At 42.2% G+C, this 27,267-nt stretch overlaps 1 protein-coding gene across 2 annotated transcripts in view; it reads left to right on the top strand.

Annotated features, from left to right (window-relative positions):
- The first annotated feature begins 5,496 nt into the window (after window positions 1–5,496).
- FBXO11 (F-box protein 11) overlaps window positions 5,497–27,267 on the top strand; it is a 77,719-nt gene continuing 55,948 nt past the window's right edge. For both annotated transcript variants that reach the window (XM_049833377.1, XM_049833375.1), the window contains exon 1: window positions 5,497–5,978. In XM_049833377.1, the coding sequence (XP_049689334.1) occupies window positions 5,870–5,978 (109 nt within the window). In that variant the 5' untranslated portion in view covers window positions 5,497–5,869. The remainder of the gene's footprint in view (window positions 5,979–27,267) is intronic.

The raw sequence follows: 27,267 nt of genomic DNA, 5'->3' as shown, positions 1-27,267 counted from the left end.
TCATTGACACAAAGGTAGCTATTGACCCCATTTCCCACATGCTCCCATATACAGCGCATCAAGCTGCACAAGCAAGCATGGTACCGAGGCCCACTGCAAGCCTGCTTCTGACTCACAGAGGCCAATGCGTCAGTCCCTGTCTGACAGCCCTGACAGAGGCCAGCACCCAGAGCTCTGTGGTAGCAGCCCACAGGACCACCCCCCCACTCCATGCCTCCCTCCTTGCTAGTGACCTAACGATATAAAACTGGGTGCTTTTCCCATCAGCTGGCATCCCTCAGATGAAAGAGCTTCATACCCCCTCTCCCTCCCCTGAAAATACTCCCAAAAAATCCAGCAGGCAGGTGACATGTACTTATCTACCTGGTTATGAAATTCCTACCAGGAGAGCCGATAATGCTTTAAAATTCAGACACCATCCCTCCAGGACTTTTTTCAGCAGTTATTTTTATTAAAAAAATTAATGAGAACTGAAGTACCATTCAGGCTTCTGGAGAGGTTTTGTTAGGGCAGAATCGAAATTAATGTGTTAGATAAACATGTTGAAACAGTCATGTAAGCTTATAGGAAACAAGACACATCTCCCCACCCCGAGGTCATTATTCTTTCTGCAGAAACCAGGTTGGTACAGCAACAGAAAACATCCTAGCCACAGACATTCACCCAGAAGGCAACCCACTAAGGTCAGCCAACATCAAGCTAGACTTCAGGAGACATGGATTCCAGGTAAATGAAGTAGAGATTTAAGAGTCTTTTTCTGTAGAGTGGGAAGATTTAGCTGCATTAGGTGGGATGTAAAACACAACTAGGAAAAACTGAGGGTCAGAGAAATTGCAACAAAATGGCATTAATATTTTTGAACTGCAGAGCAAGCAGGTTCAACCAGCTCTAGGTATTGCTAACTATTTCTGAAAGGCTCACTCCTTCCAAGCTTATGAGAAACAACCCCCTAGGTTTAAAGAATTTGAAGTCAGTAGTCCACATTGGGTCAGTCCCAAATCTTCAATGCAATATTTTTAGTCCAGGGATATATTAACAGCTTATGAGATGGTTAGAAATAATAGGCAAAAGTCTTATGCTTCTGAAAGCAGTAATGTGACACTGTGGAGAAAGCCTTAGATAAGAACTCCTGTACCCTAGGTTCTATTCCTGGCCCTGTTAATAGCCTATAAATGCTCCTGGGCAAGTCCTTTCAGCCCTTTTTGCTTCACTTTCATCTGTAAGGAGAAGAGGAGACACGTGGCTCCTTTACAAAGCCACTTGAAGCAATTAAAAAGCATGATAAAAACTGACTTGTATTTCTTGTTCAAATCCACAAGCTGTAGCTAAAGGCTCTGCAGTGAGCTTTGTGTAACAAACTGCAATAGTGCTCTCAGAATATTTCCTGTTCTCTCACAAATATTACGAAGCAAGAGCTAGTGAAAATACTGTGCATTTTCCACTTAATTGCAAGCCAGGAATTCAGCGTTTTTTCTTCAGTTTGCAGTTTCTGAACAATTTTTAAACAGAGCTTTAGGCCATCATATACAAGTTGAAGGCTGTTCTTACATATCTTTTGTGAACCCCTTAGAAGTAATCCACAGATCACCATTCACTGAAATCTACTATCCTAGGCTTGTTTTGATCAACTGTTAAAGCAATACTCACATCCTCAGGAAAAGTGAGGACTGTAGCGACTTACATGAGTTTGCCCCACATTCAAAGCATTTCTAACAGTCTCTGAAGTGAGGTTTTTCAGGTTGCTAGTAGATGTGTGCATTAAAGGGAACAAAATAGTGGTGATTCCTGCAGATCACCCTGGGCTGAATCAGCCTTGATGACTTTAACAGTTTACACTGCCCCACACCCATTTCCCAATCCTGCTTATTCTGTGGCCCCACCATCTCTAGTCTCTCAGCTATCCTCTACTGAGATTCTAGAAAAGAAATACTTAACTGTTCTATTATTTTGGCCAGTTCTTCAAGTTGTTTTAACTGCCATGTTCACTTTTGAGCAAGTCAGCTGAATCAAAGTTGCTCTTCTGTCTTTGCACATCATCCTAACAAATAGGAAGCCCTTTATCAGTATTTCCTTCACTACAACTTGCACTACTTCTTTCTATGAAGCTGCCTCATTAGCTACAAAGGTCTAACTATTCTACATTAACACATAATAAACAAGTTACTGTTATTATCAGTAAGTACTCTGTGGCATCCCTTCCTCCATGCAGGAAGGAAGGTGATCTCTTCAAAGCAGCAACCAACTCTTCATGTACATACAGAGAACCAAATATCATTAATGTTTAAATACATATACATTGGAAATTCAGTGCAGCTCAGACAATAGTCTCATATGATGAGCTAGCACTTGACAACTCTGCCCAAATTACTTATGCTGTAAACCGTCCAAGTAAACTCTTCACCCCGGCCCTATGCCTTTCTGTTCATAGTGTGAAGTTGTTCGTGGGTCACCAAAAGGTGATTTGTGGCCAACATAACCAGTCTAGCAAGCATTTATATCATAGACAATTATGAAAAAAATCACAGTATAGTTTAGTTCCACTTTTCATTCCCTCTCTTCCCAATTTAAATAAAGAGCTGTCTTGACAGAGGCAAAATTATCTTGCCAGTATAAATTGCACCCACATCCAGGAATGGTTTATTTAGCACATCACACAGGATGGCTTAAAGCATCTCCACAGTGGTCAATACAATGAAGCCTTAATATTAGTTTGGACTTTCATTGGCATTTTCATCTTTCATTGGCACAGAAGAGTGTTTTTCCTCGCAGAGGCTATACAGCAACAATGGAGACACAGGATGGCCAAGTATAACATTTCAAAGATTGACCTACAAAACCAAAGTTATCATGACCAAGTCCCAGTTGTCACCAGTCAGACAAAATAGATTTAATTTTGTTATGAGAAGAGATACAGAGTTCTAGGCAAAACTGTTTTGATGAGTTCTCAGGTTTTCTAATGTCTGGTCCTCTAAAGCACAGCCTAGAGTATCAGACAGGAGCACTGGTAACTATTTCTCTACTCCATGCCTTGTAGGCTACCAATTAATGCTTACAGGTATCACTTTTGCACCAGTAATTTATTAAGTTCATCAAGTTTCTCTTACTCAGTACATGAGGTTCTCATTCTATCCACTCAGAGCATTTTTCAAGAGCTTTTGCACAACCTTCTATAGGCTGCTCGCAGTGCATTTTGGCTAAGTCAGTGAGACCACATATTGGAACTGCTTAGACACAGACTCACATTCTTCCCATTTACACTAAGTTTTGCCAGACTCCCACCATCACATCCCTAACACAAGTTACCACCTTAAGAAGCCAATTACAAAAAGTGGGGTTTAAGCCAAGAGATCATTTGTTTTCAATCTAGTTCAAGACTTGAGATCATTTGTTTTCAATCTAGTTCAAGACTTTTTAAGAAAGTCTAAAGCCTGCTCTGATTCAAGTTTTCGATAAAGTTTTATTCTAATATCAGAAGCTTTAGATTCTTATACACTTTAGGTGAAAACTAGTTTGTCGTCCATCTTGGCCCTTGAACAGGTTTTCAAAGATTTAGAGTACTAGAAGTTTGGAGTACACCAATATTGAGCCATTTCAGGTAACCCTGCAACACTAAAAATTCATTGGCTATGTCTTGGTGAAGAGAACACAACTAGAACAGTTGAACAGAAATGCAGTTAAACTACTAAAATACTGTATTTTAAAAATTATACGTTTTTAATGATGTGAAAATCTTTAATCATGTCACAGCACGCTTGGCACAGTTCTTGGGTACGGTCATTCTTCCCATTCAAAAGTTAAAGCACATTTTCACAATGCTGCCATCAGAAGAAAAAATATTTTTTATGAAATGTACATGTAATTGTGTAGCTCTACTGAATGTTTAGTACACTAGCCTGGTAATAGTTATGACAGAAACTGGCCCCAGAGTGACATTTATTCTCTTTCCCCATGAAGTTCTTTCCACCAGAGCTTAACTTTATTATTTCTTCCCCTACTATTAGGGAAGGTGGCAAGAATTACTGTTTTCAGGCATGGAAAACAATCCTTCACTGTTGCTCCAGTCATTCCTCAAGGCAACAAAATGCTAAGTCTAAGAAATGCTCCTTAACAGCTACGGCAAGATTTCTGGTCTGATACGAACTTAAAAGTACAATTTTCACTTTACTTTAGAAGCACAAGTATAAACATTTTTAAAGCTGTCATTTCCTAAAGTTACTTTATACCTTCATTTGTCAGCTTTGAACAAGCTCCTGCCTAATGAGTTTTTAATTACAACCATTTATTTACATTTTATACCAGATAACACACTTCTGTTTTTCAGGCACTGACAAGGGCCCTGGTTCCGCAGACTCCAAGTGCTTAGTTTAACTAGGACTACGCACAAACCCACCTTTGCAGCATTAGAAGCAGACTCCTGACCGACCCTGAAAAGAGAAGATATCTTCCTTACTGCTTGGATTTTGCCATCCATTTTATTAAGTGATTTCTGAAAAGAAAAAAAAAGCACAACTAATTTCTTTTTTTTTTTTTTTCCTCCTCTCAGGCCACCGGCTGAGCACCAACATGACCAATATGATAAAGCAGGAGAGAAGCCTCACACGCTGTCTAAACTACCAGCCCAAGATAAACAGCATAGTGTTGTATTAGCAGAAGGCAACGCAAACGCGGGTGTCCACGCTGACCAAGGAACAGATCTATTCCCACCCCCCCCCGCGTGAAAAAGTTGTTAACAACCAGTCAGGAAATAAGCAAGCCGGTCCGTGGAAACCGAAACCAGACGGCACCCCCAGCCCAAGCCGCACCGCGGCTGATCCCACACCCAAGGCAGGTTACCAAGACACACGGCACACACAACAAGGCGCACTCGGCGGCAGCCTCCCTCCCTCCCCTGTCACCCACGGCCTCAGCGGAGGGCGCTCCGGCCCCTCCGCCCTCCCCCTCCTGCTGCCTCACCCGCGGGCAGGCTCCGCGGAGGGCCCGGCGGCCACCCGTGGGTGCGGACCGGCCGGTGACAAGACACCCGGGGCTGCCCTCACAGCACAGCCCGCTCTCCCACCGGCCCGCCCGCCCACTCTACCCTGGCCCACCGGCCTCAGGCGGATCCCGTAGGACGGAACGGGCCCGGCCGGCGCAGCGCGGGCCTGCCAGGCCCCGCGCCTGACGGCCGGCTCCCGCACCCTCTCCTCAAGAAGACGGCGATGGCGGCGATGGCGGCGGCCGCCATTACCGCGCGGCCCGGCCCCCGCGCGGCCACCCCCCCCGCGTGCGCGGGGCCCGGCCCCGACCCTTATATCCTGCTCCGCCACCCCACCCCACCCCGCGCAGCGCCGCTCGCTCGCTCGCTCGCCCGCCCCTCCCTCCCTCCCTCCCCACCCCGCTCCCCATAGAAGCGGCGCGGGGATTGGCCGCGCCGCCGCCGGCCGGCTGTGTGGGAAGCGTTGATTGGCCGGAGCGCGGCCGCCAACGACTGCCTCCCCGCGAGTGTGTCTCTGGCAGTGTCAATGGCTCCTCCTGCCACGGAGCAGCGACGGGCTTGAGACGGGCAGGACCGCGGGGCTCCTTTAAGAGAGGGATTTTCGGGGGGGGCCGGGGAGGGGGGCCGCGGCGCGAACGTCCCCCACAGCCAGCGCTCGGGAAGAGCCAGCGGCCGGCGGCTCCTCTGCCTCTCGAGCTGAGCCGGCGAGGAGGCGGCAGCGGCGGCGGGACCCCCGCCTGGAGAACTCCCCCCCCCCTCCCCTCTCCTTCCCTGCTGCCCGCTGCTGCGAGGCGGCCGCCCCGGGGCTCCCTCCTTTCCCCCCCCCTCCCCAACGAGGCACCGGTTGCCGGAGGATTCCCCCCCTCCCCTCCCGCCACCCACACGAGTCGGCAAATGAACTCGGTCCGAGCCGCCAACAGGAGACCCAGGCGAGTGTCCAGGCCGCGCCCGGTGCAGCAGCAGCAGGAGAGGAACAACGCCGCCGCCGCCGCCGGGGATCGGGGTAAGCCAGGCGCCGCCGCGCCGAGCTTGGGGGGGGTGTGTGTGTGTGTGTGTATGTATGTGGGGGGGCCGGCCTTGCGCGGGGTTCGCCGGCGGCGCCGGGCCCCGCCGCGCCCGGCCGGGCACCGGCAGGAAAAGCCCAGGCTGCTTCACCCTTGGCTCCCGCTCAGGCCGCGCTTTGTTTGGCTTGGGCTCTGCCCCGACTCGGGGCCGCTGGGCCCTGCCGCCGAGCGGGAGGGAGGCGGGGGCTCGGCCCCTTCCCCGGCCGCGCTCCCACGCCCGCTGGGGAGTGTGTGTGTGTGTGTGTGTGTGGGGGGGGGTTGGAGCCGATCGCCGCCGGCCCTAAGGGACGGAACGCGGCGAAGCCCCCCCCCCCCGAGCCCCCCGCCCCGTCCCCGGGGGCTGCGGGAAGGCGAGCCGGCGGAGCCGTTGCCTCCCCCCCGGGGGAACGGCGGCCTGGGCCCCCCGGGCCGGCGGAGGGGAGAGGTGACGCGGGGGGGGGGGGCGAAGCGGAGCCCGGGGCGGGGAGGCGGGGGGCTGCGGGGCCGGGGGTGGGGGGGAGAGGTGGCGGAGGTGGTGGTGGGGGGGGGTTCTCTGGTGTCGGGCAACTTGCGCCGACACCTTCCCCGCCGCCGTCGGCGAAATGGTGTCGGGAAGGGGGGGGGGCGGCGGCCCGGGTCTCGGCGGCGAGAGCCTCCGCGGCCCGCCGCGCCGCGCAATGTTTGCTGCGCAGTTCGGCGCCCGGGCTTCGGTTACAGCGCCCGGCGGGGGGGCGCGGGCCGCGGCCGATCGGCCATTTATTTACCTCAGCCACACCGCCCCCCCAACCGCCCAGCCGCCGCGGCAGCCGTCGGCCCCGAACCGGCCGGAACGGAACGGGGGGCTCCGACCGCCCCCCCCCCCAGCGCCTCAGCCCTGCCCGGCGGGTCCGCCCGCGCCGGTGGGGCCGGGGCCTAGCGTAAAAATGTTGACAATTTGGAGCTAATGGGGGAAAAGCACCATTGTCTGAGGGGGGATGAGGAAGCGGCGAGGTGGGATTCCTCCCCTTAATGGAGCCCGGAGCGGGGTGGCCAGTGCCGGGGTGCGGGGGCGAGGGGGGGTGGCGGTCCCTCAGCCCTGGCACCGTCGCCCCAGTGATGGCTCTTGGGGGTGCGAGTGTGCGTGTGCTCCGTATGTGCAGGGCTGGTGGTGGTTTTTTTTTTTTTTTTTTTTTTTTGAAGGCGAGATGGGGGTGGGATTGGAGGAGACATTTTGCATGTCTTATCTGGTGGATTGGATTTTAATTTTTTATGCATTGGCTGTCACAACTCTGGCATGATAAAGGAGGCTGATCGGTGGTGCAGTTTTAGATGTACAAATGTCTTTTTAAAAATAAAAAAAAAGCCTTCATTGTCATCTGAATGTCTTTTGTTTGAGTATCTAGGATATCACATCGAGAACGAGGTATTTTAACTACGGAGATGCATCGTGATAAATACTTCAGTGCGTTTTGTGCAATCAAAACGTTTTAAGCAAATGAAGTAAAGAAAATTTAATCTGAGGAAGTATTTTTAATTCTCCATTCCTCCCCCTTCCCCTCCCTCTCCTTCCTTCCCCCGCCCCCCCTCGCACACATTGGTCAGAGCAAAGAATGTTACCCAGACCAGATTGCTGTGTATATAACCAGAGGATGTGATGTCTTATGCCCAATTATGGGTCTTGTGTAAACCTTCCAAAATCTTCAGTAATTATATAATTAAAATGACTTCTCTGGTATACTGACATTTAAAGAAAAAAAAACAACAAACAAAACACAAAACCCAAACCCAAAAAATAATGAAAAGAACTTCCTCCTCTCAATGACATGCACTGAGGATTTTCATCATCGATGTTCCATATAGAGAAAATAGAATTTTTTCAACCCCACGGTTTACTTTGTCTTTTAAACAGATGAAAATGTAACTTCTAAAAGGCATCCGGAAAGGTGTGCTTATGGATTAAATGCTGTGATTATTCAGTTTTACATTGGACTGCCAGTCTCAAACTGTTCATATGTTATTAATTTGCTAAAGATACAGGCAGAAACTTTTTCTGTTAAAATATGAGGCTGCAGTTTATTTGTATTACTCTGATGTTTCGTGGAACTCTACATTCACCTAACTTTGGTGGGTTTTTTTTACATTGTTCGTTGCTCTTTTCTACTCCGTGATGATAAAATTGTAATAAAATCAAGTTCCACAGTTTGCCGAAATTACTGTTCCATATGGATCACTGCTAGCTTTTTCCTTGCATTTTTGAAGGTCAGTTGCGCTAGGTCTGACTTGCCCAAAAATATATCAGCAGCATTAGGGTCTTTTGTTGTTAGTGTTATATCTACATTTGGGGTGTCTCTAGTGCAGTTCCTGTTCCTGTCTTAGAACTTGCAAGGTCTGATCCACTATCTCTGGGAGCTAATGCCAGTTTTACCTGTGACTTTGATCGCTTTGTGCAGAGCTGTTACTTTAAAGGATGATGAATAATGCTACTAAATTATAAGCCAATGTACTAGGGTTAGACCATACCGCACACAGCAGTGGTGACTTTTTTCACCTTTATTCCCAAGCAATGTAGGTCATCTTAAAAAAGGCTGTACAAAAGAAGCAGTGTAAGTTATTAGGAAAGGGTTTCTGTTAAACTCAGATTTAAATTCGTTTAAAAAAATTGTTACTAGATAACGTGAGTGCAGCTGTGATTAAATGAAAATTATTATTTGTTGTTATTAATTTCCTCCTTCATATTACAGCACAGTACTTAATAGTACAAATATCATGGAACAGAGTTGATAACGTAGCACAGTTAATCTTTGGAACTTCTTGTTGCTTCATATCATTAAAGTAGATTGTTTAGTAAAACATGTTTTAGGTCTTGAGCTTTATTTATTATTTAATGCTGCGTAAGTAGGCAGTGTTTTGCAACTGTGTAACAGCTGTTACATTTTCACCACTGAGTAAAAATCAAGTTATGACTCCTGTTATTAATAAATAGATCACTAGGAAAAAAATGGTTTTATAAAAACCCTCCATCAAAGGTTCCTTGTAAGGGCTTAAAAATCATACAAAGCTGTGTTTTATACTGTGAAGCGATTCTTGGTTTAATGTATTTTATAGATGTAGTATGAACAGATCTAATGAATGCATAATCATGCTATCTTTATTATACATTGATAAACAGTGTTTGTGTACCTGTATTGTGATTAGTGGGGAAGGGAGATCATAAATGGTTGCAGATAAAAAATTTTTCTCCCCAAACTCACTGTGTTGTACAGCCAAGATAAGATGTCATCAGGATATACTTCCCAAGATGTTTTCCCTTATGTTCTGCTGTTCACACCTCCCTCCATCTAAATTAGCCACTCTGGCTACACTATGTTACTTCTGTTTTACCTTCTCCCTCCTGATCTCTCCCTAGTCACCAGTGGGGTTGCTAGTGGCTTATTCTGTGGGTTTGGAATTCTGCATGATAGATACAGAATAGATGGGTCCTTTCATTTTCTTTAGGACAATGGTCTACCCCAAAGGAAATCTGGACGGGGTGATGTCTGTGTTTAAATATTCCTGTGTTTGCTTGTAGTGCTTTTTTTGTTTGGGTTTCTCTCCCCCCCCCCCCCCTTCCAGGGTATAGGCTTGGCTACAGTTTTAGGAAGAAGGCAAGGTTAGACACTTATTTTTAAAATTAAAAAATCTTCTCCAGTATGCAGCTAAAACTGTCAAGCTCAGAGCTATCACGTGAATATTTTTTTCTTGTTTCTGTTCTTCTCAGAATAATAACTATATTAGTCCATATGTGCTTCATTATAACGTCAGCACAATACTGGATATGGTACTAAAGAGGTTCTGAGCTTTATGTCCAGCATGAAGTGCTTTTAGGATTGGATCCTGTATACTGTTAAGGACCAAATGTGTAGCACCATGGCAGCTGCGTCTGCCACAATCCTGTGCGTTCCTTTTACGTGGTAGCAGTGTCCATGTGACAAGGCAGTGAGCTGGCTCTGGAGCTGCCTGCGCCAAACGCTAACTGCCTTTTTTTTTCTTTCTTTTTTTTTTTTTTCCCCAGGTTGTTTTTTGGCACAAGTGCTGGTACAAGGGAAGGGATAGCACTGAATGCCTGTGGGTGTGGTGGGACTTTGGCAGCTCCGATTTAGATTGGGTTAAGCTGGATCAATACTTTTGGAGTTGGGACATGTTTAATACATACAGCCTGTAAACCTACCTTGCAAGTTTGCTGCTCTCCCTCCCACCAGTCTATTTTCCAAAGAAAACAAGACTTATACACCCGTACAGTCTGTCTGTCTGTCACTCTGCAACTTCTGAACTCATTAGCTCATTTCATCCAGATTTGTCAATGGGGTGTGAAGTTCTTAAGTTTTGTGGAAATTATTGGCTGTGCAGAGGAAGAAAACAATGAGGGAAAAACATTTATAACTTACCCTCTCTACCCTTGCCGAGAAGCAGCAACCAGCTGGCCTGTCAGCACACAAGGTAATTGAATTACTCATTTGTCTGTACAGGGGACATGAGGGCTTGAAGTACTACTGGGAGAAAGAGTAGGTTAGGCTGTGTAAGACACAAACATGTAGAAACTAAGCTCCAGTAGGTTTCTTGCTCACAAAGCCTGAATTTTGTAATGTTGAGATAAATATCTCAGGAAAGTTAAGGAGTCTTTATCTGGCCCTATTTCAAGTGCATGTGTGTAAGCATGCGCGTGATTATTTTTTTTAACTTTTTTTTTTTATATAATATATGCACCAAAAGGCTTATGTTGGTGTGTGCTGGGTTGTAACAGTAACTGAATTAAATGACTCTTATTCTGAAGCAAATGCCCAGACTTGCATCAAAATAACTAAATTGGTTTCAGTTTTTGTAGGATCATCCCTTATGGCAAGAAGTCAAGAAGTCAGGCATCAGTTGCTCCAGGTGGAGAGAAATCTAATTCAGGCTTTTCCATATTCCTTAGAAGAGAGTCCTAGGCCAGGAAAAGATACATTTGTATATGGATATGTAATCCTTGTTTCTGCAATGAAAAGTTTCCAAGGCATGCCTTACAGATAAAAGTTTAGAATCTATAAACTTGGTAATTCAAGTACAGCTTCTGTTTCCCAAAGCCTGATTCTGCACCACGCGTACAAAGGAGTGTCTGGGTACCTCTGTTGTCCTTTATGTAGGACAAGTGCCTAAATTTATGCTAAAGCTTTCTGTCTGATTTGGAGAGATCAAAATCAAGTGCAGTTGTTCTTGGTATACACAGTAATGTTCATTGCCCAGAGTTTTGGTATATTTTGGTCATTCATAAGGCTATTAATATCTGTTATAGTTTCCCAGAAATACCAAATCTTTTTCTATTTAGTTTCTCTCTTGCCTAAACCATTGAGCTCAAAGTTTTTATAAAGAAGTAATGAAATGTCCTACATCAGTCTATTTGATATCTTTCTGCTTTGGGGGAAGGTTATGGCCTGTGCCCAACTCCTGCTCTGGTGCTTCCTGGGAGAATCACAGTTATGGAGTAGACCAAAGCTGTCCAACGTGTGTCAGGCTCTTACTGCAGGTGTGCAGGGCATTAAACATAATAAACATTATGTGCACTGAACATGGAGGATTTAATGTATATGCATACTATTGGAGCACTGTGAGTGCTTTGTCAGCCCAGCAGCTGCCTGGGAACGTCAGGCTTGCAGCTTGCTCTACATCGGCAGTTTCCTCACCAGCATGGTAAATCTGGTGTGCCTAGCAAGTGCTGAATTTGCAGTGCCTGTGCAGACTGTCTGCTGTGCGTGTGTGTTTATTTATTCGGCATGTTAAGCACACTTACTCTGCACTTGCACAGTGGTATCATCCGGGGAGGCCAGGTGGCAGCCAGAGGGGGCTGCCACTGTAGGGAAGACAACTTGTTTGACACCCCCCCCCCACTCTAGTCTGGGTCACTTCTGTAAAGGGAGTGAGTATGCACCAGGTGTATTGTAATGTGGGTCACCTGTGGCAGTGCTGAAACTTCCCCTTAACAGCTCGTGGCTGTAAACTATTTGGTCTGCTAGGAAGAGGAGGTGCTTCCTTAAAATTCCCTAAAATTTCCACGTTAAATTAGATTAAATATATTTAGCCTTATATATTATAACAGGTGGTGTGGGAAAAATAAATCAGAACTGTGCAATGTGTGGACAATAAAAGCAAAGAAGAGAGGAAAACATGACTGAACTCACAGGAATTGAGAAAATTAAAGGTTTGTTCAGTTGACTTTGTCATTACCTAATCCTCTCGTGTTTTCTGGTTGTTAAGTACTTCTGTTTGTTTCTTGCTTATGTGGTGTTTCTCTGTTCAGCACTTGAATGGGGGGGAAGCGTACTTGGTGATTTTTGTTATTGTTCATGGTACTAAAATGTAGTATCTGAATATAGCCTAGGATTTTAGTTGAGTTCTTCAGTTCTTGATGAAATGGCAGGGGGGGAAGAAAGCAAACTAAAATATACAGTGCAATTACAGAACACCTATCAAAATTCTGCTTTTTCTAAATTCTTGTAAAAGAGGTAGAGCAAGTTCTAGATGTAGAAGTAGTAAAGAAGACAGTCTAGAGGAATCTCCTATCATTTAAAGTGTACTTCCTCCTAGAAAGTTTAGTGAACTTTTTTTGAGGTGATTAAAATCTCTGAATCTGGAATACTTCTTAAAAGTTAACTTGCATAGTGGTTATTGTGGTTTTTCTCAATAACTAAGTTTTGCTGGTTATACTGCTGCCTGTTCTTAAAATGGTGTTGTTTGTCCATACATAGAAGCTGGGAGGACACGGACAAGCAACAAATGAACACTTGTAAAACATACAGTTCTTCTAGCAGGCTTCTAGGGACTACTTTTTATGCTCTTCTCTGAGATACTTCCTGTAGTTGCGTTTTGACAAGATAACTAATTTTAGAGCCTGGTTGCTAAAGGAGAAGGGGTCATCCCGTTACTCCTGCTTCTAGCCCTGTGTTCTTATCTCCTGCCCCCAAAACACCCTGAATAGTTAGTTATCTGCTGGTTTAGCTGTTTGAACTAACTGCAGAGTTTGGTGAGTGTGAAAGAGGAGCGGTCCTCAGGCTTGCAGTTGGGAGTGGGAGGAATGAAGTGGGACTGCCCCTTGTCCTCACGGCTAACCCTCTGATCAGTTTAGCTGTCGTGTGAGACTAGAGCCTTGCACAGTGACTGGCGATGGTCCTGTCCATTTGAGAGGAGCTGTCGAAATGCTGCTGTGGCTCTGTTCTACCATACGTGCTACAATACGCACAATGAGATCTACTGTTTGTTGTAATGGAAACCTGCAGTTTCCACTCCATTGCCAGGTTTGTCAGGTCCCTCCTGATGTCTTAAATGTGAGAGTTCAGGCACTGCTTTGTTCTAGGAGGTTGAACTGCTGCATAGTTGTTTTCCGCTTAGAAGCGTTGTTGCTGAGGCTCCTAGGTTTGTTTCTGATAAACAGCTGTATTTTCTTGATTCTACTTAGTTTATTCAGCAAAAGTATATAGCAATACCATTCCGATACATACCATATATTACTGGTATTCCAATATTGAAATAACAGTGGTGTTTATCTTCTTGGGCAACTGGTTCTGTGTTCCAAAAAAACTGATTCAGCTACATAGCTCTACCATGTGAGTGCCAGTCTAGTGTTGATGCAGTATATATAGAGTTTTTCCTCAGTTTTTCTGTCCTGCTTGATTTGGTAGGCGTTTGGATTAGGGTTAGTTGTTTGGTGACTTTTTTTGCAATTATTAGTGAAAACTGATTTAAAAAATGAACTAAACCTCTTGGCAGACATTGCTCTTGGCTTGGGAAAGTACTGGGGATGAACAGTAAGAGTACACATGGGTTATTCCAGCTGTAGGCCACTGGAAGGGTAGTCCTTCGTATGTTTCAGAGAACTCTTCAGTTCCTAGCTCCTGAACACAGCATAGAGAAACAAGCAGTCCTGAGAATGAGGTTGGGAAGCAAAAGATTGGGGTTTGTGCTACTGTGAATTGCCATTACAAGGCAAAATTAACAACTATACTTGGAATTATTACGCTTGTTTTAAATAACCACTGTCCAGACCAGCAGAAGAGCTGAATTTGCAGTCTCATGGTCATCATGCTGTGTGCATGCTTTTATACCAAAGGGCTGGTTAGCATGAATAGGTCATGTTACAGTAACTATTTCCTTTTGGTAATCCCAGTTTGTAGTGTTTGGAAACAGCCTGTTTGCCTTAAGGGCTCTGATTTGTGGGTTCTCTTCTGTTGCTTGTTTTCAGCTTGCACATCTAGAAGCAAAGGTTCAAGGGTTTAGCCTTTTGCTTTCTGAATAGGGGTGAGTTGTAGCTCTATAGCCAGTCTGAATTTCAAGCTATCTTTGTATTTGGGCAGGTTATTGTAGGATGACAGGTTACCATATGTCAGCTGATCTGTGGTATCTGATTCACAGTAATTGTTCATGTGTATGCTCTTAGCCTGTGGCAAATGGAAGGTAATTTGAGTTAGCTTGACCCTCTTTCATTACACTCTTTCAAGGCACTCCCTTCTCCACGTGGATTGTTAGACCTGCTGGAGTGCCTTGGCTAAAACAGTAATGCAGTTTCTGTCCCCAAGCTAATTTGGGTGTATCTATACAACAGTAAGATGAGGACTTCACCACAGTTTCCTGTAATGCTGTTTTGAGACTATACCTTGCTGAAGGAGTGAATACTACAAAGATGCTACCCTGAAAATCAGTCAGATGCTATAATCACCAGGTGCATTTTTCTTTAGCAAAACTTATGAAAGCTTTATTAGTGCATTTTAAAACACCACAAGTAAGTAATTTATTTTGCAGTATCTTGGTATACTTCTAGTTTTTGAAGAAGTAGGTTTTACTTCGAGTTCTTTCAGAAGGTGCTTGGTAATTGAAATCATTCTAACATTGCAATAATGGTTTTGGATGTTCTGATTCCAAAGCTCACTGAAATCCTGGCTAGCTGAAAGATTCCCGTTGACCACAAATGGTGCTTGAATTTGATCTGAAACGACATGAAAGGTAAAACAATTGATTTTCTTTTTAGTGCTTAGTTGAAATTTGATTTTGCGACAGTAAATACATAGCTATCCAATCTGGTTCATCAATAATTATTAAAAATCTAAAATACTACTTAAATGCATGTGGAAAAATACTTTTCAGCAGTCAGATATTGCCATCCTGTCTTGCTGCCTTACTGAATTTCTAAGGCTCCCAAAGAGAAACTCAGAACTGCCTCTTGAATCTAACTCATTTCCCCCCTTTCCTGCAGATAAATCTGGTTAGTTAATTACTGCACTACTGATCCTATGTGTATATGACAAATAAATAAAGCTTCCTCCCAATTTTTCATTCTTATTTGGCCAATGAGAGGTTTTTTTTAGGAGGTATTTGGTAAAATTTACAGTTCCCAAGCTGCTTGTACTTGGGAAAGTGAGTGGAAAAGTGTGACTTTTTTTTTTCTTTACTTGGAATTCAGTCTCCTTAAGACATAGGTCTTGGTGCAGACTTGCTGTAGTCCTCTGATAAATAAATAGTTGTGAAAGTTTATCAGCATACCTTTAGAGAAGACTTTATGCTGCAGAAGCATAGGAAAACTTCCCATTGTAATCATTGTTCTAAGAGCTGAGGACAAAATGGATGCTTTTTGGCTAAATAAGCCTTTCCTGGCTGTTGGGAAAGCAAGAGACCAGAAAGATGACCCAAATACTGTTGGGTCATTAATTTAAATTGTGTGTAGTAGCTGTTCAAATTAATGTTTGGTATTTCCTTAAGTTGTTGCTGTCTTGAAGGAGGAAGGATGGCAACTTTGTTTAGACGGTTGTTATGTTAGTCTTTGGCAAGATGTCACACTTCACCTTTCTCTGAAGATGTAGGATCTGTGACCATCTTTTTTTGGAAGAAAGGTTCTGCCCCTTCACCTTCTTCAACAGTCATTGAAGATCAGTTACTCAAAGTAAACCAGAGTTTACTCTGGAATTTCACTTGCTCCGTTTTGACCTGTATTGACTGCAACTGCCCAAGTCGAGATCATGCACAGGCACAGGAGGTAGCTGAGCCTCCCATCATTTGTGACCTTGGAAGTTGCAAGACTGAAGGTCTAGGGTGGTTGCAGTATATGAAAATGAGTAGCGGGTTTTCCATCGCAGAACCATTTTATTCAGATCCATTTGGAGCTTCCTCTCTGGCTCCATTTTTAACTGTCTGCAAAGCTACCTCGTAATTGAGCCTCTAAGGCATATGCTTCAGATCATTGTTGGGAGAACCTCCTTCAACACAAGTTGTGCAGTTGTCTGTCTAGCCAAGCCTCAGAGGAAAGGCAGGAGATGAATGCTTTGGGCTACTGTTGCTGTCTGGATGATTAGAAGAAGAATGTGTGTGATTGTGATAATGGGTAGTATCTGAATACTTCAGGTGGCCTTTGATAATGAGTTTAGACCCTTTTATATCTTGCCAAATTTCTCAGCTGCAGCTGCTCATTGATCAGCAGCTTGTGATCAATAATCTGCTGATACACTTGACAGTATCAGTATGGATGCTTGCCATTGTCAAGTTTTATCATAATGTAAAAGGTTTAAGTAACTGAAAAAGGCATACCTGAGTAGGTTCAGTGGGTATCTAATGAAGCTCTGTTCTGAAGATAAAGTTGTTGTAGTACATGTCGATGTGATGCTGGCTTTCCCATTTTGTCTAAGTAACGTTTGAACGTCTGAGCTTGTTAATGTTAAAAGTGTTAACAGGAAACAATGCTTTCTGAGAACTCTGTCTCATCTATACCTATTTTTTTAAATGCCAAAAAAGAAGGGGATGTGAAATTATTCTGATTTTCAGTTATAGACAAAATAATATGTAATTTTAAAGTAAAATATGTTGGTCATGCTAATGTTGAAATAAGCACTTTATCTTTTAGGGGCTGCTTGCATTAGTATAGCCATTAGCTATAGTTTCCATAATTGGGCTGAAAATAAAAAGTAAGGATAAGGAAAGTGTTAACTTATTTGTAAAAATGTGGATAATGTGGCGAAAAAGAAGAATGGGAAATTAATTTTAAACAGAATTTTAATTGAAATTTTCAATATCAATATTATGTGGTAGTTCAGTTTAAGATCAGTTTTCACATTCACTTCATGAATTTTTCAGCCTATGTTTTTCTGGATAACTTTTTCAAGAAACTGAAGATCTGAGCGTGCACTCTGCTGTGGGTTGCTCTTATGCTGATTAATACAGTGGAAGTTAAAAATAGGTAGCGTATGGAAAAATCATGATTTTTAACTTCTCTATTTGAAAGGCCTACCAAGCAATACCTGCCATCCACTGGTGCTCTAAGTGGATTCATTATCAAGTTCTTGGGTAAATCCTAGCAGACTGACTTCTTAGTTTGTTTCATTTATTTCACTTGTCTTAATGACAAAGAGTGCTATGAGCTGCCAGTGTATTTTTTGTGTGTGTGTGTAAGACTTCTAGATGTTATACAATCATGTGAAAACAAGAACAGTAGCTGAAACACTGAGCATGCTGAAATCCTAGTGAGTTGGGCACAGTGATTTTCTGATGTGGGTGCCACACCAATATTTCTTCCTTAACAGCAAGGTTGGACCTCCAGCATTCCTCTGGACTACCACTGTTGGCAAACGGGTAGAGTCTGTTGAGTAGTACTGTAATGGCTAGGGAAGGCAGAAATTTTCAACTGTTTCTGTCACTTGAGTGGTGGAAATAATTACCACTTTCACAATGAGTAAGTTTAATGAACAAGTTTTAAATAGTAAGAAAAACTGAAGAAGTGGGCTGTTTTAGTATCTTTGTGTTGTTTTGATGCCAATCTAGTCACTAAAATTGTATGTATATGCTGTGTGTTAAACATTCGCTATAATTATTCTCAGTATTTATGTGTAGGGTCCTGTTGGCAGAAAGGTGATATTTTTCAGTAATATAAATACTGTGTGCGCATTATGGTGGCTGGGGGAACTGCTTGAGCCTGGTTAAGGTTTCTTTTTTAAGATTTCTGGGATATATATTTTGTCTTTCCCACAAATTCTTTAGTACTGCAGAAGTGGCCAAATGTATTACAGAAAATGAATTTTAATTCCTCTAGTTTGTGAAATTAAAATATAGTTTGAGAAAGGGGCAAAGAGGTGTAGATCAGAATAGCAAGCTTTGAGAACTTGGTATCCACAAATCCTGCTTGTGTTAGTTTTGGAGATTAGTTTAAAAAAATAAAAATCAACCTGCTCCTTTTTTATTAATACAGATAAGTGATATATTTCCTCCCAAGGCATGCCTCTCCCCCCCCCCCCCCCCCAATATTTTTTCATGTATGTGGAGACAAAATTCTTAAGTGTCCCTTTCTCCAAACTTAGCTGGCAAAGTCTCCCCACCCAGATAAAATTTCTGCTAGTGAGAGTCTCTGTAAAAGACTAAATGATCTTGGGGGTTTAAATTAACTAAGAAACCACTTCTTCAGTGACATTTTTTTAAGAATAGACTCATACATATGTGTGCATATTTAACTTTTTTTTTTCTTTAAAGTGAGAGGAGTAATTCAGTGGTTCTTTGTTTCCTCTTTCAGTATTTCTAGTAACAGTAACGCAGTGGGTGGAGTGACGCTAGGGAGCAGTTTCTAGTCCAGAAGGTTACTGACTTACTGATCTCTTCACAAAAATCATTATTTTTGTATATGCTAAGAGTTTACTTGGGAAAGAGCTGTTCAAGCATGCAGTGATGTAAAAAGATACTAATCAGTGCACTTCAATCCTTCCCTTCTGCCTGAAGGTCTTGCATCAGGGTTGTGCTAAACGTGGGGAAATGTCTCTTATCCCCCTATTTCTTACAGTGATTCTAGCGATGGCCTAGTTTCAGGTACTGGTAAAGGATCCCCTTTATTTTACTAATTTGGATATTTGTCTTGCAGTACTCTTCTCATGTAGGCTTTCAGTCATGTCTGTAGCTATCCTCATCGCACACCTGGGATGTAGTGAAGTACCATTGTTCTGACTTCAGCAGCGGGAAATGAAAGCGTAAAGAAATGACGTAACTTGCCCAAAGTCACCAGGGAAGTTTGTAGGCATGGTTTCACCACTGGTTTAAGCAGTGGAATTGCAGGTGGCCACCAAAAGGGATTTTCTTGGTGGTGCTTTACTTCTTCCTTCTGTTGTTGGTCTTGGTGACAGTGCACCTGTACAGTCACTGGCCATTGCGTGAGGTAGCTGGTGGAAAAAGGTCTGTACTCTCCTTTCTGGCAGTATTACACTCTTAAATTGCTTTAACTTTATCATGGAACCACATCTGTGGCAAAGCATAGAATCGAACATGATGCTCTTGGGTTCCTGTGGTTGGTAGTCTAGTTTTAAACTATACAGTCTCTCTTGGTACAATACCTGTCTTCTTTCTGGACTTATTTTAGTGCTCAGCTTGTCCCAGGATAAAAACTGGCTTGTTGAACTGGGAGTTGTTGCCCTCAGTTGTCATTTGTCCTGTGCTCCCAGCTGGTCCCTGTTCAAGGCAAGGATCACGGAATGGCTCAAAATATAGTTGCGGTGGTGCTTTAATCTTTCAGGGCAACATACTAAGGTAAACGAGAATTGCAGTTGGCTGGCTTAATTATGCTAGGCTGAAAACTGGAGCCGCTTTTGAATTGCCACGTGAGCTGTACAGCCATCTGTCATTGGGGCAACAAATTGTATTCTAAGGGGCAGCTGGCAGGGTTGAGACTTGCTTCAGCTGGCAATTTTTTTTTTTTTTTAATTTGCCACTGTGTGTCTGTCAGAACCCTTATTTGTGGGTAAGGAAGAGAGTAGGGCTTGCTTTAATTGTTTGTGCAATTAACTTAAAAAATCCCAAGAGGAACAGTGGGCATTTCTGTGAGAATAAATTATGTTCGTATAACTTGTGTTCTGTGTCCTTATAGACTATTTCTTGTGGGTTTGAGATATAACAGTAATGTGACAGTTGTGAAGCCATAGGTGTGCCTGTGGGTGCACTGAACCATACATACAGCACAAGAAAACTATACATTCTTACTAAAATGCAATGTTATATTGTGAAAGCACAAATACTGAAGGAAGTATGCTGAGAGACAACCTACAGAAAGGATTGTGTGGAAGATTCAAACATTTAGATTTTGCACTAGTTCTCCAGAAACTTTATCTTACAGGCTCCTGAGTAAGGATGTGGGAACTCTTAATGGTATTGATCATATGGACACATTGCTGTGAACAGAGAGAAGAAAAAAAAAAAACCCTAATAACATCATTTTATCTGACGAAGGCTACGTAGGTTTATGAAAGGTAATTGTTGGGAAAACAAGTAGTTGGAGAAAACACTACAGTTGGCAGTCAAACAATATATGGCTTTTAATTTGAAATGCTTTGAGTATTTTTATTGGAAGAGGGGGTGCTGTTCCCTCTCTTTTTGTTTGGTTGGTTGGCTTTTTGGGGTTTGTTTCTTCAAAACCAGGAATCAGTTGATAGCTTACTCATTTAGGGAAGTCTCAGGGAGCCCGGGATAGCATTTTACATTGGCTCTTGCATAAGTCTTAACTGCTATTACTTGTTCATCCCATACAGCCAGCTGATACTCTGGGGGTAGAGGGTAGGAAACAGTATAACTTTAGTAATGGATTCTTAGTCCTCAGTCATAATCTGGACTGGTGCAGATGATACTCTGCTCTAATTTAAACCAGCTGCTCGCTGCTCTAAAAGGACCTGTATAAAGATGACGATAGTTGGCATATATGTGCTCTGTCCACTTCTCCCCGCTTTTCTAGCACATCCAGTAGACCAGAGACCATTAAAGGGAGTACATGCAACATGCATTTATTGACTTTGTGCTGGTAAGGGACACTGGTTTGGTCTCAGAATCTGTCTCAGTGTTGATTGTACCTTTCCAATGTCCAGAAAGAATTGGCCAGGCCCCCAGGCTGTTAAGGTTGGAGTCTTATGAACATGCAGTAGGACATGTCTGAAGTATCTCCTCGTTGCTACATGTAGCTCAGAGAACAGTCTGGAATTAAAATTTTCTGTAGAGCTGTCCTACTAAATTATGTCACTGCTTAGATGAAAGTAAATTTTTGATGGGAAACTTTTTTCTTTCCAATGTGGTGGAAGCATTTGTCTTTAATAATTGCTTCAGATTCCCAGGAAATTTTATTTAGTTCTCTGTACTTCTCAATCTGAAAAATATAGTTGATTTGAAAAAAATAAATAATGACTTGGAATAAAAAGTTACGATTTTAAGTACCAGAAAGGGCACTGACAAACTATTGTACTCATTTATAGTGGCAAAAGAAGTTCAGTGGCACTTTAAAAATTACTCCCAGTGTAATTACTTCTGATAAAGGATTTGCCTGATATAATCTGAATTTTGAGATGTTCAAGTCCATGACTTAGTTGCCTTGATTTTGGTCTTTACTTTGGCACCATGCTTCCTAATAGATACATTAGAGACAGCTTTATGTTGGCAGCCATGCTGTCTTGTCTGAGGCTGTCCCATTGTGGGGGGGAGAGGCTGTGTAGTCCTGGTATTATTTATTTTTTTTAATGGTTTTTAACTTTGGTGTTTTAATACACATTGGTCTCCTGTCTCCAGTGTCATTTGTGGTGATGAGTCGGGAGAATGTGGTGGTGGTATGACTTTCTCTTCCCCTTGTTTTTATTTCAAGTCTCTTCTCTGGGAATCCAGAACTCTTCTGTGTTTACAGTGAGCAACTAGTTCACAGTGAGGTTTGGCTATATAGAAGAAGAAAATTAGTTTTGAACTTTGGTTTACTCAAGATGTCTGCAGCTCTGTATTTGTCCACTAAGGGACCAAACTGGATCTTTTTTGGTCTGTGTGATGTTCTTCCATTCCCAACACTGTCATAGCTGAAGGTTTGCGGATCTTCGGGCACAATCCATTACTTTTCATTAAAGGAAAGCTTCTGTCCTTTCCCATGTGTTTTCTGAAGAACACAAAAGATATTTTAATAAGGCTTTTTTCTTTTGCCTAAAAATCTAAGCTGAAGTAGCCAAACTGGATTTTGTCTTTTGAAATGCATGTGACTACTTTTATTTTACTTCTTGAGTTTGAGGGCGCTAGCTCTCAAGTGTGAAACATGGTTAACAAATTTTTCAAAACCTGTTACGTTATCTCAGAGCTCTTCACTTTCCAGGAATGCTGATGTTTTCTGACTAATAGATGGCACCATGTATAGCGTAAATGGTTCTCACCCTTGGAATGTAGAAGAGTGCTGCAGTGAAAGATGGTTTTACTCTTTTTACCTAACTGCTGCTCTTAAAGTCTTGTTAGCATAATACTGTTTTGTGTATGCTTAATTATATGTATTCAACAGTTTACTGCCTGGCAGTAAATCTAGTCTGAGTTCCAAATATGACTTTTACTCTCCCACTCTAGGTTGTTATAAATGTTTAATGTTTAATTTTTTTCATTCTGGTAACTGCATTTGACTAGTGCACTTGATCCAGAAACTATTTAATAGGTAATTGCTGTACACTTTGCTTATTACCAGATGGGAGCCCTAATATATGTGACTTGCTTCTCTATATGTTTAATTAAAAGTAAAAGGAGCTGTCAGCCTCTTGCCTGTATGCCAGACCTAGAGCTGTTTGTGGACTGTTTCTCATACATGGTGCCTACATATGTACTTTTTCTTGTTGAATAGTATGGGCTGCTGTATTGCCCACTTCTCAGTTAAGATACCAGTATGACATACAGCTGTTACCTAGCATGAGCAGAACTCTTTCTCTGAGATTAGGAGGGTTGGTGTGGGGATGAAAGTATGAATAGTAGTTTCTTCAGCTGAAACGACAGGAGAAGTTACTAGAAAATAGGAATTTATAAGTTTGTCTTGAGAAATTCTTCTTCCACCTCATGTTCAGGAGAATTGAACGGAGTACTGCACAAAGAAAAGTGATTTTTTTTTTAAATTTTTTTTTTTCCTTCCTTACAGAACTTTAATTTTTTTAATTGCAATAGGAGTAGAGGCCCAATGTAATTCTTTATTATAACTTAAACTCCGAATGGTTACTGTTAGGTTTTCTTTCTTTTCCATTTCCAACTTATGTCTGTTATTAGTCTTGCACAAGAATTTAGGTCTCGCTTCCTCCTCGGTAGGAGAAGAATTGCCATAGCACTTGTATTGATGCTGGATTCCCTTGACTGTGTTGGGTTGCTTACTTGGTTGGTGTCCCTCCTGTTTCATATTTCCCCCCATGCTATTGCATTTGGTTTTGTTGTCTTTATTGTTATAGCTGTCTTATTTTTAATGTACCATATGTGTACACTCAGATAATAAAAAGTAGGTGGATGAGGATATTTGGTAACTCAAAACTTTGAATGCTCCATGCAAGTGAGGCAGGTGATTTTTTTGCTGAAAAAAGACTTACAGCATCTATTTCCAGTTGTGCCTACAGAGACTAGTCAGCGACTGCAAGGGGGGAGAGGTTTATAATTTTGCAGTTAAGTTTGGTAGGAGTAGAGGAGAATTAAGTACAGGTAGGTGTCCTGATTCAGGGCAGTTGTCTTGTCCTGCAGCCTCTTTTAGTCCTTAAAACTAAATGACCAAATGTAGGAATCTTAGCTTTACCTGGAGAAGTCTGGTTTGTGGTCAGAAAGTAGAGGTAACTCAGTGGTTGGGTGCATCCTAGTGGGGGACAGAGATGCAAACAAAATTGATGAAAAGGCAGAGAAGATCTTAACAGTGTTTTATATTGTTGTTACTGATGCGTGGGTGAAGGCTAAATGTATCAAGCTTCCATGAGAAGGAATTGAACGGAGAGAATCTTAGAAATGGGTGGATGTATTCTGAAGTGTGTTTCTTTCTTCACTTGTTTTTATAATCATTTAGTCAATGTTTAAAGAGGTAGCATATACTGGAGAATTGTGCTGTGAAGGCTTCATCTCTTATTCATGCTTTATGCCTTAAACTTCCTGAAATATTTGGGAACCAGCCACAGCCACTGTGGCTTGTCACTTTGTGTACAGATTCATAGGTTTGGAATCCACCTTTGCTGCTTACCGTGGCTTTTTCTGCAACTGAAATTTGTAGTGCAAAACACTGAAATCTCAAATTTTACAAAAGCTTTGCATTACCTAATCTTATATATATTAATAATTTTGTACTGGTACATTATTTAAAGATCAGATGGAAAAACTATTTCGGATTTCTGAAACAAAAGACAGGTTGCTTCTCGCAGCTTTCTGTTAGGGTATGTGAGCAAAAGTAAGCAAAAAATGAAGAGGTGAGATGGTGGTGGAATTCTTTGTTTTTCATGTTGCAAAAAATGAAGAGCCTCCTGGTAAGGGATGTATGGTTCTCAGTAAATTAATACTAGCCTTCCCTCCTTAACAGAGGTAGAAAGTTCTTAGAAGAAATACTTGTTCTTCCCAATATACTAGTTTTTGAAGTCGGGAACAAAAATCCAGTAATCAGCTAAGCCCCAGAAAGCTAACACAAGTGGTATATTTACAGCATCTAGATATAGGATGGATATTGATACATGTAGAGGTAAAATAGCAAAGGTTGCTGTAGAAAACTTCTGCATTATCTTCAGAATGGTGAGACATGATGGATGCTAAAAGTTAATATTTTAAAGAATTATTCTTAAAGTCTGTATTCTGTATAAAGTAGTCATAGATACTAGGTGTGAACAAATTACTTCAATAAATATACTGGTATTTTTAATATAAAGTGTTAATTTGTTCAGTCTATAGAATATGAACAGTTTGGTCTTTAAATTGGCCATAGTTTGAGAATAAGCGTTTCAAGAATTCAATCTGACAGATGTTTAGAATACATCTTAAGACAATTCTTGTGGCTGTGTTGAGCATGAATGTAACAGAGATGGCTAATATTCCATGTGGTTAACCAAAGTACAGGGGGAAACACAGCAAAGCTCAATGCACTTGTAAAATATCCTTGAGCACTTAGAATATCTCAGTTTTGCCAGTGGTAAAGCAAACAGTGAACAGAGATCTAAGGATGCTGTTCTGGATGGAGCATAATTAATAGTTGACAAGTATTGTATATTTTAGTTCAGTGGAGTAAAACATCCACTTGTTCAGTAGGCTGGATTCGTGACCCGTGGCATACTTTGAGTGCACAAATTATATTTTACTTGCTAAAAATGTTTTGAATGTTCATGATTTAAGAACAATTCATGAAGGATTTTCTTTTGATTATTTAGTGATACTAAATCAGCTTGCGGGTATGCTTGTACTTCAAATATAACAGACTGGATGAATGTAGTTGTGTAATGGGTGCTTTTTATGCTTCCAAATGGACAGTGTCCTATACATTCTGCATGCATAGGACTTGAAACTTACTGTGATCTGTTGTACTGAGGTTGCACTCTATAGTCTCGCTATCCTATGATTGGCGTTGGTCTGCCAAGAAGGTGGAGGTGGCATATGGACTGGCTGTGTAGAAGATAATACCATCAGTCTGTAGATGCTTTGCATGCCAGGTTTTCTTCTAGGAAGACTTAGACACTCTAGAGAAGCTCTCTTTGAGGTAAAGGTGTTAGATGGTCAATACAAACCTGTTGTCTCTCGAAAAGATGGTTAATACTGGATTGGGGCTGAATTGTTGGCATTGACCAGTGTTACCTGAGGCACTGCAGTTCTCCAGGATCCAATTATGCAGGAAAGGTGAAAGGACAGGAGCAGAATGAAGCAGGCTCTGACTCTTCTTGGTATTTAAGATTCTGTTTTACTTAGTGTCAAGGTGAAAGGACAGGAGCAGAATGAAGCAGGCTTGACTCCTCTCAGTATTTAAGATTCTTTCTTTTTTATTATCTAGTATCTGTATGCACACATGCATAGCTCTTATTTTGTGACAGAGGTCTTGAACTCTCCTCCACCAAAGACAGAATCTCCTGTAAATCCTTTGAGAATCTGAGATACAAAGTGGAATGTTTTTTCTCTGGAAATGTTTCTGGGAAATATTTTGTTAAACTTTGAAAACATATCTGAGAGGTGTCTGTTAATGGAAATAAATCTCTATGGTGATGCCTCAGTTTTGTTTACTTGTTCATTTCTGGTTATAACTGGACACTTCCAACTACCATAACGCTTTCCCATAGTACCACTGCAGATAGTGCAGTCCATCTGTCTGCTACTAGTGTCCACTGTGCCTATCAACTGGAAAGAAAGATTAATTCCATCATAGTTCAGGCTCTGGCCTGTTTCTCTTCTTGTGCCAGTATCAGAAATCCACACAGCACTGACATGAAATAATTTACTGACTGTTAAGTATTACACTTAAAAGATAGCAGCCTGATTTCATGCCAGGCTTCGTAGTTTTTCAATCATGGTTTGACTGATGCACGAAAATTTCTTTGTGCTCCTTACTTGTTAGTCATCAATGGTGGCATATGCTCTGACATCTAGGGGAAAAAAAAGTCAGCCAGCTACTGTACAATGACAGGGTTCTTGAAGGTGTAATCTGTATTTCAAGGTAGCCTGCCTTCTAGCCTTGCTGGCTGGAGATGTCAGGTTTCACAGGGTTTGAATAATGCCCACTTGTCCAGCCCTTACTTGGGAGCATAGAGAAGCCACAGGCTGTATGTTTTCTTCACAAGTTTAACTGTTACCCAAAGACCTGTTGTGGGTGGTAGGTTTCTGAAACATATGCATGCTTGTATGGCATCAAGATGCTTTTGTTATCTTTGGGGTGAAGGTGGCCATTCTATGAAAATTTCAATTGCACAGTAATGTGCATGACTGTATAGTTTGCAAGTTCAGTAAAGAAAAATGCGGGATAAATGTGGTTAATGAAATTAAGGACTTTTGGTACTGAATGGATCTCCTAAATATTAGCACAAGGTAAAGTAATTCAGATCAAACACTGGAAACTGTAGTTCACTAGATACTCCTTTATTGTCACCAGTCAGTGACATTTAAATTCAAAGGATTTCATAGAAAATACTTATTCTATGCCTGCTGTATAGCAGTGATGACTGAAAGAAGCAGCAGCTGAAAGCATATAAGCAGCAATGTCTTTTAAACCCTCCCCGCCTTCTTTTAGAAGACATTAATCATTTATGTGCTCATGAATTGGGTAGAGTATCTTGAGATGGCAGCAGCCAGTTCTGAATTGGCTCCATCGGTTTCAAGCAAGTCTTTGAGGGCAGAGCTCTTAAACGATGTGGCCATCATCCCAGATGATCAAGTAGAAGAGATGGCCATAAGCAAGCCCCAGGGACAGAGATGTGAACGTTGTTCACATAACCCCGAAACACTGCACAGTCAATATGGAAGTATAAACCTGTGTGAAAACAAACTTAACGTGAT

The sequence above is a fragment of the Accipiter gentilis genome, chromosome 30 (genome assembly GCF_929443795.1).
Source record: "Accipiter gentilis chromosome 30, bAccGen1.1, whole genome shotgun sequence".
Classification (NCBI taxonomy): Eukaryota; Metazoa; Chordata; class Aves; order Accipitriformes; family Accipitridae; genus Astur; species Astur gentilis.
The sequence above is the reverse complement of the archived record's forward strand: the minus strand, read 5'-3'. Positions and strand labels throughout refer to the sequence as shown.